The 14,239-nt window shown below is 42.7% G+C and overlaps 1 protein-coding gene across 1 annotated transcript in view; it reads right to left on the bottom strand.

Annotated features, from left to right (window-relative positions):
• Nucleotides 1-1,375: 1,375 nt before the first annotated feature.
• The window catches only part of Map3k7cl (MAP3K7 C-terminal like), a 40,701-nt gene continuing 27,837 nt past the window's right edge, over nucleotides 1,376-14,239 (bottom strand). The window contains exon 5 of the mRNA XM_021209906.2: nucleotides 1,376-2,510. Within this exon, the coding sequence (XP_021065565.1) occupies nucleotides 2,330-2,510 (181 nt within the window). The 3' untranslated portion in view covers nucleotides 1,376-2,329. The remainder of the gene's footprint in view (nucleotides 2,511-14,239) is intronic.

Here is a 14,239-nt window from a genome sequence, read left to right as displayed (position 1 = left end):
GGGTAGGCTCTGGGGTTTCACATGCTCCAGTCAGGCTCAGTGTCTTTCTCTTCCTGTTGCCTGCAGGGTAACTGGATGTAGAACTCTGAGCTCCTCTCCAGCATCACTGTCTGTCTGCTGGCCCGAGTGCCACCATGCTTCCCATCATGATAGCAAATGGACTGAACTATAAACCAGCCCGGATGAAATACTTTTCTTTTGTCAGAGTTGTCATGGTCATGGTGTCTCTTCACAGCAGCAGAACACTGACTAAGGTACATCCCAAAAGCTTTCCCTGCTCCAATGTTCATCCTGCCAGAGTGGAGGGTTTTCCTGCAAAATACCATAACTCCTTCATTTTCCAGATGTCAAACCCTGTGTCTAAAGTATGTGAATCATTCTTCTTCCTGCTGCTCTGTTAGCCCCAGGATTGGGTAAATTTGGGGAATAAAAATCTCCTTTCTGTTAGTATTTCTTAGCTTCACGATTACCAAAAAAACGAACGACTAGGAACAAGGTCCACTCAGGATCATGGAATATTTTGATTTATTTTTTATTGTCTTACTTTTTGCCTTGGATCAAAAATTAAAGCAAACAAGAGGTATCAGACAGACAGGCTTCACGGTGTTGAAGACTTTGAGACCCATGGGAAAGCTTCATCTCTGTAATGGGGAGGCCTCACAGCCTCTGTACCATGGATGAAGCAGACCCAACTTCCTATTCTGTACCCAAGGTCCCCAGTGATTGGTTCACCATGATGGAACCTCGCTCTTTGTCCTGTTGACATGTCATTGAATGTGATGGTTTTTTGTTTTTGTTTTTGTTTTTGTTTTTTTTTAGCGAAGGCTGCCCTGTATGTGGTATCATTTTTGGACTTGGGCCTCCAAACTAGTAATGTCCTCTATTCTAATTGTGGCAACCAAAGAAAAGGTCCATCAAAATGGCTCTGCAGGGGCTTGCTGCCAAGTCTGAGGACTAGCTTCGATCCCAGAGTTCTACGAGGTAGAAAAACGAGAATTGACCCTGGAAGTTCTCTGACAATCAGATGGGCACCAACGGCACATACATACATACATGTGTGCTCACATACATGGATATAAACACAAGTACACAAATAATAAATATTCTTTTAAAGGAAAGAAAATGTTTCTAGGCCCTGTCAAATATCTCCTGGGGGGACATCATGCCTGGTTGGGAACCACTGTCTCTGTCTAAGGTCATCATAATATCTCATTATCAGTATTAGTGCTCTGAGTATTTTAGATGAGAAACCTAAGTTTCTCTCTGAAAAAGGACTACACTTCTCTTCCAGTACATACTGCTGAGAATAAACTTTAACCAGGGCAACTCCTAGCACAAAGGGCTTAAGAAGAAAGCAAGACACAGAGCTGCACTTTGGATCCACATTTAATGAAAAAGAAGTCACGTGATTGGAAACGGATACAAAACAAAGACAGTCAGGAAAGTGTGGGAGACAGCAAAGGGAGAGCACTCTAATTCTGCATTCATGCGCACATTCCTGTCAGCTTTCCTGATCTAACCTGTCTCCTGACATCTCCAACACTACTTATGTCCTCTCGCTGGTCTTACACACACTCAACTGTGTGTCTGAATGATAGCATTCTACTTTCCCCATGCCCAGATCCCGAAGACACACACGGCCAAGGCAAACGTGACCACTGCATGCTAACACAAAGGGAAAATAGGCATAGCCAGCTTTGATTCTTCATTATACAAATCAGCACTGACCAGTGAGCTCTGGGCAAGGACACATGCCTGCTGATATTTTCATGAGAAAGCATTTAGGCTATGCAACCATTTGTTCTTAGGACAGTCACCGAAGAGTTACATCTGACTCTACTGAACACAGCTAGTCTCCGTGGTTTGTAGCTGAACGGACTTGAAATATGAAAAGGCATAAAATTTTAAAATGCACACATGTGAAACTACAGTGAACACCCTACTGGCTTGTTTTACAGCTCATGATTTTCAGTGGGACCAGTCAATACTCTATTTTTTATTATTTTCTACTGTAATGTATAGTATAATCATAACTTTCTAAGAAATATATATGTATATATATATATGTATATGTATATATACATATTTGGAAAAAAAGACTCTGATCTCTGAAAATATATACTGGTGATAGCTTTGCATTAATGACCTCACTTAAAATAAAATATCCCTCTCTCAAGCTAGACACTAGGCAGCACTAAACTCATTCTAGACATTTGCCATATGGGTAATAAAGAAAAGCAATAGATTTTACTCTCTGTTCCTTAAGATGCAAATCCTTTTGGCCAGCTCATAGCAGTCAGCAACCTGGCTCACATTTCATGGGCTGGCGTTAGGAGGAGCCCTGCCTCTTCTGATACTGGATTCTGAGTTTTTCCAGTTGCTCTACACACTGAGACTGGGCCATCTTCAGCGTCCGGTTCTCCTCCGTCAGAGCCTCAAATTCCTGAACCAGCTGAGCAGCGTCCAGCTTCTCCTTTTCTGCCTGGTCCAGCTTGGCGATGAGCTCTTTCCTGAAAAGCAGGGCACAAGGCAAGGAGATACACAGGCTTTACTGCAAAGGCATCCAGCAATAGGCGCTCCTCCCACTGCGCATCCCACTGCTCATCTCCCTGCTTAACCCTTGCAGCCACCAAGGACGGACCTTTATTTTTTTTCCCTTTTTCATTTAGGTATTTGTGCCAAGTTTATTGTTTTATTAGCTTACAAAGCAACAGGTTTCCTTCTAGATGGGATTTTGTACATTTCTCACCTCATGCCTCCTACCCTGTCTCGACCCCACTGGATCCTCTGGCCCGTCTTCCACATTGTTCTCTTTTCTCCACACTTCCCTTCAATCCCCGATTCTTCCACTCTTATGGGCTACTTCCCACATCCCTCCCTTTAGCTGTGTCCTTCCTCCTGCATATGCATATTTAACAACCAGAGGTAAGGATCCGCATACAGTGTGTGTCTTCCTGAACCCGGGTTACGTCACTTTCTACGTTTTCCAAATCCAGTCATTTTCCTGGAAGTTTCATAATTTCTTTTTTCTTTACAGCAGAGCAAACCTCCACTGTGTGCATAGGCTGCATTTTCATGGTCTGTTCATCTGTTGATAGAATCTAGGCTGGTTCTCTCTCCTCGCTATTGTAGGAAGAGATCGATGTGTATAGCCACGTGTCTACAGCAAGACTTAGAGTCTTTTGAGTATGTGCCCAGGAGAGGTAACGAGGTCATAGGCTGGTTCTATTTTTAGTTTTTTGAAAAGCCTCCACACTGGCTTCTATAGCAGCTACAGTTGTTCACACTCACATCAACCGTGGATAGGACAGGGTCTCACTTGGGTCTGCAGACCCAAGTGGGCCTGGAACTTAACTATGTAGCCCAGGGTGAACCTAAAGGTGCAGCAATTCTCCTGCCTCAGCTTCCCAAGTCCTGGAGTTTCAGTTGTGAACCACAATGCCTAAGTATGGGTCATTTTTTTTTTAATTTCTCCTAAATCACAAGTTTAGGGAACCTTTTACTTAGCACCCCCACTAGAGATATCCAATGTGCTATACACATTCCAAAGACATAGGTCAATCACTCAAAACAATGGTCTTTCAAACTATATGTTATGTGTGTGTATGTGTAGTATGTGTATGTGTATTGTGTGTTTGTGTGTATGTGTGTATATACAAGTCCACGTGTCACAGCCTGAAGTGGAATCAGCTCTCTCCTTACACTATGACTTCTGGGGATCCAACTCAGGTGGTCTGGCTTATATGGCAAATGCTTTTACCTGCTAAACCATCTCACTGGCTTGTACAGGGAGGACTACATTGCTAAAAGTTTTTTCTTTATCTTCTTTGTAAAAGGAAGCAGCCATGTTTGAATGGGACATCCAATTGAGAGGTAAAGTGACAAATCAGAGAAAGATGTGACAGAATGCATCAGAAATAGCATATGGCCAACTCTCACAAGGACAGAGAGGAAAGAGGCTACTCAAGAACAGCGCAGGGAGAGAGAAGAAGCTAAACACAGGTGGTGGTGGTGGCGGTGGTGGTGGTGGTGGCGGTGGTGGTGGTGGTGGCGGTGGTGGTGGTGGTGGTGGTGTGTGGCAGTTTTATCAGGACAGTTTTACAGAGACAGGTTTCAGAGAGAACAATCTAGACACAGGTGAAGACAGAATGAGACAGAGAACAAGAAGGAGCCAGAAGATTAGAACATATGAAGCCAGGCAGAACAATTCAGAATCTCAGAAGCCAAGAGGAGCCAGATTAAATAAGTCAGCTTGGAAGACTGGATTGTATGGAAGCTAGAAGGCGTCAGCCTAGGGATAGTTGGAGCAGAGAAGGAAACACTCTGGGCTTAGCCCAAGCCGTGCACTCACACTGCTTGAGTCCAGGTCTATCTCATCCCTTCATTGGAGGAAATAAAAGCAACATTTACATTCATACACTGGCCTGATACTACATAAGATAAGAGGAAGAATGGAAAGTCCATGTTTGTGCCAAATAATAATGTTCACATTCATATTGGAAATAAATCCATGGCTTCTGGAGCATGGGGACTCTTTTGATCACAGACCCTCTCCGTGATGTTCTAATGATCCATACATAGAAAAGGGAGCATGGGAACTCTTCTGATCACAGACCCTCTCCGTGATTTTCTAATGATCCATACATAGAAAAGGGAGCATGGGGACTCTTCTGATCACAGACCCTCTCCGTGATGTTCTAATGATCCATACATAGAAAAGGGAGCATGGGGACTCTTCTGATCACAGACCCTCTCCGTGATGTTCTAATGTCCATACATAGAAAAGGACTCGGCTCTCCTATTCAGTTAGGTCCCCTGAGCCATTTGGGCATTTAAGATCATTAGTTAAAAATTCAACGTGGGGCTGGAGAGATGGTTCAGGGGTTAAGAGCACTGACCGCTGAGTTCAATCCCCAGCAATCATATCGTGGCTCACAACCATCTGTAAAAGGATCTGATGCCCTCTTCTGGTATGTTTAAAAACAGCTACAGTGTACTCATATAAATATAATAAATGTAATTAATAAATCTTTTTTTAAAAAATTAGACGTGATGGGTGTATGCCTGTAATCCTGGACCTCGGCCACCTGAGGCAGGAACTTGTGGCCAGCTTAGGTTACACAGAGAGACCATATCTTAAGAACTAAAAAGAAAAAACAACGCTATTCTTTTTTCTTTTAAATCACATAAAAAACTGTGGACACAGATCCAGACTAATTCATGAATTATATATGTTAGCATATTCTGTATATCATAAAGCATACCCAAATGTGGCTATGTGATGAGAGAACGTTGGGTGCTAGAACAGGGGGGTGAACAACAATGTATTCATTATTACATGTTCACAAAGTATATTCCTGCAAAATCTGAGGAACTTCAAAGGGTAGAGGAAAGGAGAGGCCAGGGTGATCAAGTCAACAGTACTGCTGTCATTTCTGCAGAGATAAATGGGTACCACGTGCCCTGTGAGAAACATACATCATGTCTGTGGTATGTTCTTAATCCAAAACACACAAGTTATGTCTAAGCCTGAGACAATATTAGACAGTACAAAAACAAAAAACAAAAAAAAAAAACAACCCTCATTGTTGAGGAAGAACACAGCACATTCTGGGAAATGTCTAACAGTGAGAAGACACATGAGCATTTTAACATTTCCTTTGGAGTTTTCCGTACTTTTGAAATCATTGAAATAAAAGTTACCTTCAAGAGAGGCAAAAATTAAATCAGAATAGAAATTCTAGTATTTTCTTTCTATGCCTGATTGACTCCCCTGGTCACTGAATTTGGTACCTGCTGAACAAAACCAAGCATTGTAAAAGAAGCACCCAGCAGGAGTTCAGGGGAGGGTGTGGAAACGCCCACAGGCATACACTAAGTTCTTGGGCTCCAACTGATCTCTGGATCATCCAAGATGTTTAAAATAGAACAGGCTCACTATAAATACTTGACAAATGAATAATTGAAGAAAAAAGTACTTCGGGGAGAGGTCATTTGTATCTTAAAAGAAAGAAACTCTAACTCAAAATGCTCCATTTAATTAAAAACGCCACACAGCTAATAAGAAAGGGCAGAAAGCTAGCCTGTCCTGATGAAATGTTTAATGCTCTCTGTCCCTGAGCACAGTTAAAGCAGAAAATGCCAATAATTAAATATTGATTAGTAAAAGTTCTCTTGTAACTATCTTAAAGAAATTAATGAGCAAAAAATCTACATGGGGTTGAAAGAAGAGCGGCAGATCCTTGGCCAGGTCACTCCGGTCTGCTCGCCCATCTCCTGCCTCAGGGCACCTTTGTCACACAGAGCATTTAGGCCTTCACTGCAAGGTCAGAGGTGTAGGGTCTACGGATGGCTAATGTCCTGACCTGACTGCTAATCTGACTTACATTGATGCCCTGATGCTATTTGTCTGTCTGCCATCTTTGATTTGTAGAGATGATCAACTAAAAAATCACTGATTTCATAAGTGCAAGGAAAGGCTGAGACAGTCTCATGCCATCTCTCAGTACAGGAGAATGTCAATAATAAAGTCTTCTTTACTACAGTCCAGGAGCCTCAGCTTACAGGTATCTGAACTAGCTTCGTGTAAGTAATTTTATATATATAACCAATTAAAAAAAAACTATCAAGTTGGGCGTGGTGGCGCACGCCTTTAATCCCAGCACTCGGGAGGCAGAGGCAGGCCGATTTCTGAGTTCGAGGCCAGCCTGGTCTACAGAGTGAGTTCCAGGACAGCCAGGGCTACACAGAGAAACACTGTCTCAAAAAACCAAAACCAAATAACAAAAAAACAAACAAACAAAACAAAAACTGTCAAAATTCTGCTGCATCCTGTTTAGGACTTACTTATTTAAGCATATTTGTGTTCATCCATTAGTAAGTCATAAGTAAGGCCCAGCACATCAAACTAGATGATTCCAAGAAGAATTCACAATTCACAAGGCGGTAAAACGTAGTCCCTCTTTTGATTTTTCAGGCTCTCACATGTATTCCTCATTCAGTGTCATATGATATGGGGTAAAAAGCCATAGCTACAGTAAATCTTAAGAACTTGTAGCAGGCTGGAGAGATGGCTCAGCAGTTCAGAGCACTGACTGCTCTTCCAGAGGTCCTGAGTTCAACTCCTAGCAACCACATGCTGGCTCACAACCATCTGTGATGGGATCTGATGCCCTGTTCTGGTGTCCCTGTCTGAAGACAGGGACAGCATACTTACATAAAACAATAAATAAATCTTCAAAGAAAAAGAAAAGAACTTGCAGCATAGCACTTTTCCTGCTACATCTCAGCAGCCTGAAGGCCACACCTTCAGCATCCACCAGGAATCATCAAATGTCCCCATCCTAAGCCACATACCTGGAAAAGCTTTACTTGCAAAGAAAAGAAAGAAAGAAGTGAAAGTGTTAGTAAGGAAGACATTAACATGTTTTGGAAATTAACTTCAAAGTGTAGAAAATTCTTCCGGTTCCAAGAAGCTGACTCATTGATGGTACAATTTTGTTTTTTTTTTTATCTAGAAAGCTCACTCTCAGGCTGACAAGACGGCTCAGCCATTAAAGGCTAGACTTGTAATCAAAAACATGAGAGAAGAAAGATCCTTATCATGGTCTTCCATACTTGCAAAATTAACTAAGGATTTTTATTAGAAAAAGTAGTTAAAATTCTAGACAGTTTGGCCCTGATGAGGTTAACAGTTTGGGATACTAATATAATAAGATAATTATTATCTTTTGTATAGGGTGAAGTTTAGTTTAAAATAAAGATTTGGAATCCTTGAACTGTTGGTGGTACTTAAAGATGTGGGTGCAGATGCCCATGCTTATGTAGAGGAGGAAAAGCAGACGCCTCTAGATGATCGAAGTACTGAAGGTCTTATTTTTTTTTTTTTAAGATGGAGAAATAACTGTCTTAATTAAGGTTTTACTGCTGTGAACAGATACCATGACCAAGGCAACTCTTATAAAGGACGGCATTTAATTGGGGCTGCGTTACAGGGTTCAGAGGTTTAGTCCATTATCTTCAAGGCAGAAACATGGCAGCATCCAGGCAGGAATGGTGCGGGAGGAGCTGAGAGTTCTACATCTGAAGGCCCTAGAAGACTGGCTCCCATGTGGTTAGAAGGGTCTCATTGCCCACCCACACAGTGACACACTTCCTCCAACAAGTACTTCCTAACCGTACCACTCACTCCCTATAGCCAAGCATATTCAAACCACCGAAGCAACAAATGGTGTCAAATTATCTGGAGCTCATGAATAAATCATAAATTATTGCACACACTAAGCCGGGAGGAGGCAGGGGCATGGCCAAAGGGCAACAGTGTACGCTTGCAGGGGGCTGAGACTGAGTTTAAACAAGGGTCTCATTTTAGTGTGATTGGCACATAGACCTGACGAGTCTGTCCTAGACGGTAGCCCTACCGAAGGCTTACCGTTATCCTTGGCTTTCATTCACTAGATGCTAGGTACAAGTTCCTCACTTCCTGGCTCTGAAATCAGACATTTCCATAGATATTAGCCAAGTCTAGGGTTGGAGATGGGGAGGATTCCTCTTGTCAGAAATACTGCTGTCAGTAAAAGAAGCTGTGGGAACTGCTCTGTCAGTCGCCCTGAGCTGTTGATGCTGAGGTCGGGGATAAAGTAAAAACCAAGGTGCCTCCTTTTCCAGCTCCCTAGGGATGGCACCGCTGCCTCCTCTTCAGTAACGGGAATCTACTTAAAGACGTACTCATTGCGGGGATATACATGTCAGGCCCCTTTTAACAAGGGTTCAGGCAGGCGGATGGGAATGAGGTTCAGGTAGGGGCTGGAGAGCACTGGTCTAGAAAGACAACGATGACTAGGGCATTAAAGAAAAGTGTGATCTGACAGCTTGATGGTGTCTAGAGGACTGATATTTCACACAAAACTAGCTATTTAAATGAAAGAAAAATCCTTTGGCCTTTCCTCTGCCTCCTCAGGTAAAGTCATCCGTCAGCCATCAATTTCAATTTTCAGGGTCTTCTCATCACTTGCTATACTGGCTAGTCTTGTGTCAGCTTGACATAGGCTGGAGTTATCACGGAGAAAGGAGATTCAGTTAGGGAAATGCCTCCACAAAATCCAGCTGTAAAGCATTTTCTCAATTAGTGATCAAGAGGGGATGTCCCCTTGTGGGTGGTGCCATCTCTGGGCTGGTAGTCTTGGTTCTATAAGAGAGCAGGCTGAGCAAGCCAGGGGAAGCAAGCCAGTAAGCAGCACCCCTCCATGGCCTCTGCATCAGCTCCTACTTTCTGACCTGCTTGAGTTCCAGTCCTGACTCCCCTTAGTGATCAACAGCAGTTTGGAAGTATAAGCTGAATAAACCCTTTCCTCCACAACTTGCTTTTTGGTCATGATGTTTGTGCAGGAATAGAAATCCTGACTAAGACACTTGCTCAACAGGTATTACGTCCAAGCACAAACTAGGAAGTGTGTCTATTCTCACTAGCGGATTAGTCTCAGGAGATAAACCTTCACTGCTGGAAAAATGAACACCAGTTCCTTACCTCACCCAGGAGTGGATGTGCACACATAAGACATCCTGGGAAAGAGAGAACAGGACATTTACACCATATGCCTACCCACTATTGGAAACGCCTGTGGGACAATACCTCTCCTACTGTTTGGTTTGGTTTGGTTTTGATGACAATGAGAATCCAGTTCCTAGTGTGAGTAAATGTTGAAGACCCGTGTTCGTGGAGGATAAGAAAGAAGTTTGCTTCTCTGTGTGTTCACACCATACAATCCTTTTCAAAAGCTCGCCCCCTGAGGCGAAAGCACCGATAAAACTGGCATTTCTCTGTCGGCCAGGACAGTGGCCAACTGGTATCCTCTCCATCTCCAAACTTTGGGAGAATTTGGCTTAGACATCTGTCTTTGAAAATAAGTTAGGCAGGGCTGGAGAGACGGCTCAGCGGTTAAGAGCTCTGACTGCTCTTCCAGAGGTCCTGAGTTCAATTCCCAACAACCCCACGGTGGCTCACAACCATCTGCAATGGGATCTGATGCCCTCTTCTGGTGCGTCTGAAGACCGCGACAGTGTACAGTGTAAGATAAGTAAATCTGAAGGAGGAGGAGGAGGAGATGAAGAGGAGGAGGAGGAGGAGGAGGAGGAAGGAGAAGGAGAAGAAAAAAGATTCTAAGGCAACGAATGTTTCTGTGTTGACAATTTCAGAATGAGTTAAGTACCCTGATGAAAAGCAAACAAAAAGAGGGCTACTTTTACAGTAACATAAGCATCCTTTCCCACATCACAGTGTTCCCTAGATAAGCTACTGTTTTCCCTCATCGCTCTGTATCTTCATAAGACATAAACATGTGGGCCTTGTGGTGTTTGTGGCTTCCCCCTTCCAATGCTTCACCCAAACCCACTAATGGTATAGGATCCTTCTACTCAGCGATAAAAAGAAAACCTCTTAAAATTGGGCAATGTATCTAAATAGATATTTCTCCAAGAAAACATAAAAATGGCCCAGAAGCGCATGCAGTTATGCAACATCACAGCCATCAGGGAAAGGTCAATCAAAACCACAATGACACATCACTCAGTCCACTAGTGTGGCTATTCCTCAGATGGGCAGAGTAAGCATCAGCAGAGACACGCGACAATTAGAGCTGCTCACAAATGTCTACGGTGACGTTCTTCAAATACTAAACAGTGCAACCGACCCAAATGAGCATTATCCAATGAAAGGCAAATATGATGTGCACAACGGGATATTATCCACAAATTAAAAGAAGGAAGTACTGGGGTGTGAGGCATGGGTGAACCCTGAAACAAATTACACAATTACATCCATTTTAAAAATGTCCAGCAACAAGCTGGTAGAGATAGGAAATGGGTGTGCTTGCTAAAATACCTAGGAAAGGGGGAACAGTAAGGAGGGTTGCTCAAGACCACAAGGTTTCCTTCTGGGCCGATGGAAATGGTCTGCATCTGTGATGACAGCCACTCAGCCCCGAAAGCACTGCAGAGCCCTGAACTGGCAAACAGAACATTTTCAGTGAGAAGCATCTTTTAGTCTTCTGTAACTCTTTCCTTTTCTGATGCTGTCAGTCTCCCCAGCAGGGTTCATATAAAGACTGGAGAAATGTTTTCTCTACCAGACAAGATATAATCATGCCTGAAACTCAGCAACCTTTACAGCTGGTTGTAATTTAATCATATATTTTAAATCATTCCTGTATGGCAACTGATGCTTGATTTCTAAAGCTGTATGTTATACAAAAGGAGCTACATATAGGAAATGAGAATTCTTTTAAGATGTATCAAAAAGACATGACATGCTGTCATATATGCAATTACAAGGAGTAAGATCAAGGGCAAGCAGTCTGAGATGGTCCACCTAATGTAGAAACTGACTCTAGCTAACATTAGTCATAATCCAGAAATAAATGTAAATAAGTAGGATTTATTCTAAGTGGGAGGGCTTGACTATCTTGTCCACCCAACAGCCATGGCCAGGAACACTTATGCGATCTTTTCCTGTGACCTTAGGTTCTTCCAAACCTGACCCAGGGAGACCTCCTCTGGAGAGACAAGAAAAGTGCAGCCTCACGTTCAAACATCAGGCTGTGCTGGAGCAATTCCAAAAAGAAACCTCTTTTTACAAACACGTCAGAGTCTGCGCGTCCCACCTGCACGAGCTGGTTGTCAAAGGCATTGAAGTCAGCCATAGTTTAGGAAGTGTTGGGAGAGAAATTCTCATCAGAGTCATTTCTAAAATGGAATGCAAATTGCCTGGGTCAGAGCCACATGGCCTGATTTATTTTACTTGAAAAAAAAAGTAAAAAAGACTGTTCAGAAAAATCTGTTATAAAACAAACTATTGGTTTACTACAGTGTAACAAAAGCCAGCACTGCTAACAGCTACACATCTACACTGTGATGACTCCAACCACACTTAGTGACTTGACAGCTTGTCTTAGTAACCCTTACTGATATCAACTCCGTGTTTTTAAATAAAAGGCCATAGCAATACAGAATATGTATATGCAGAGGATGCTACTACAACCTACAATGGGCTACCTTAGGTCAACCTTGATCATATTTGACCTCTATGATCAGCTCCATGGTGGGTGATAAGGATACAAAGAGATGCTAAGGAAAGTGTGTGCCTATAAGAGTAACAAAAGAGTCATAAAGGCAGGACGAAATTTAAACATGACTTCTGGTAGCACTGGCCTACTGAAAGTTCAAAGGACCCTCCCAGTGACTCCTCCATTGCTAAAGAAAAGATCTGATCACTGTGGGTGAGGACATAGGATAGGCCTTCCATGGGGAACTCTTGCCTGTGGAGCAGACACAGACAGGGTCCTGAGAAAGTGAATGGGTCAATGCAGCGGAGGCAGGGTCAAGGTAGGAAGCGCTATGGAGGCCCCTAGGTTATAAGATCCAGGTTAGAATTGGCTCTTGGGACTGGGAGTGTATTTCAGTTGGGAGAGTACTTGCCTAGCATGCAGAAGGTTCTGGGTTTGATTCACAGCACTTTATAACAACACATGTCTTAGGAGGACGAAGCAGGATGATCAGGAGTTTAAGGCCATCCTTGCGGACATAGTACATCTGATTTCAACCTGGAATCCGTGAGACTCTATCTCCAGGGACAGAAGGTTGGGAAGGAGAGGAAGGGGCAGGAGCTGCTATTAATCTTTAAATAAGTTTAAAAAATAACAGGAAGGAAAACAATTATAATATTTCACCAACCATGATTTTGTAGCATTCTGGTACAAAATCATGGTTGGTGAAATATTATAATTGTTATAATCTTCTACTAGACAGAAAGAACTAGGAATGGAGAAAAGGGGATTTGAGAAACTAGATAAAATATGAAAAAAAACAATAGGAAAATAATTTGTTCCTACCCTACAAGTAGCAATTGTTTAGAAGATTCAGTTACATTTGATGAAGGGGTAAGATGACTTCTGCAGAAACACACACAACCTTGTGATTCCTTAGGGTGTGGGTGTGGGTGTGGGTGCGTCTCAGAGGTGGGGGTGGGGGTCTCACTTCCTTGTGGTCCTGGAAGGTTGTATAAAGTTTCTCCTGAATCAGCTAGCTGCTTCTTTCTGAAGCCAACTTAGCCTTTTCTTATTTGGATGCTGTGGTGGTACCCACAAGTTATCATTTTCCTCAACACAAAGCAAGGACAAGTACCAGAGCCCAGACATTAGTCATTCCTATGTCATCATCCTGTCATATTTCAAAATGTACCACACAAAAATATAAACTTTTAAAGCATATAATTTAGTGGGTGATCTTACATTGCCTTAAAAATGCCACATATGAGGTTAAATTAAATCACAAGGTCATCCAGAAGATCCAGTCCAAAGAACTTATGAATTAAATGAAGCTGCCTGGGTAGGCTTTCTCCCATTGCACCTCCATAGTTCACGTGTGCACATGCATGAGTAAACACAGCCCAGAAAATGTAGTCACAGGCTGCTGACCCTAAGCCCACCCCCTTCCCTACACTCTCAGAAGTCCCACTGCACTTATAAACGCCATCTAAATATTTTGGACAGCGTATCCAACCCGAAAGAAAGCCTTGGATCTATTAACTTGTTCTTTTGATTTCTTGACAGTTTTTAATCCCTCACAGCCAAAAGTCCAAGTCAAATGGTTTGTGTGAAGTGAGGCAAAGGAGGGAGTTTAGAGGAGGCTGGGTCTGTTTGGTAAATCCACAAATGTGTCGGTGTCTAACCGCTATACTGGAGAGTCTCAAAACTGTCCTAAGATTCTCTAGAACAAAATGCATTCACATTTCTCTCATTTCTGGAGTGACACAGTATATTTATTAGTTAGTTAATATATTTATTAGTTAGTTAACTAATAAATATACTGTGTCACTCCAGAAAGTTGAAGGTGAGGAATAAATAGAATATTCTTATGCCTTTGAGTTGTCTCATGCCCTGGCAATAATGTGTTTAGCATGTAGGTCTACCCGTCAGGAACTCAACAGTGGGAAATGTCTTTCTAGCTATGTGTTCCTGGGCTCACTCCTTTTTCAGAGGTGTAAATACTGCCAACAGATCTCCCTGATGTGTAAAAACACACTGGCCAGCAGATGATGACATGGTGTCTAACCATGCTTTTCAAGAATGAAAAGGGACAAGCCGGGCATGGTGGCGCACACCTTTAATCCCAGCACTCGGGAGGCAGAGGCAGGCGGATTTCTGAGTTCGAGGCCAGCCTGGTCTACAGAGTGAGTTCCAGGACA

Source organism: Mus pahari, chromosome 12, assembly GCF_900095145.1.
Source record: "Mus pahari chromosome 12, PAHARI_EIJ_v1.1, whole genome shotgun sequence".
NCBI lineage: Eukaryota > Metazoa > Chordata > Mammalia > Rodentia > Muridae > Mus > Mus pahari.
The sequence above is the reverse complement of the archived record's forward strand: the minus strand, read 5'-3'. Positions and strand labels throughout refer to the sequence as shown.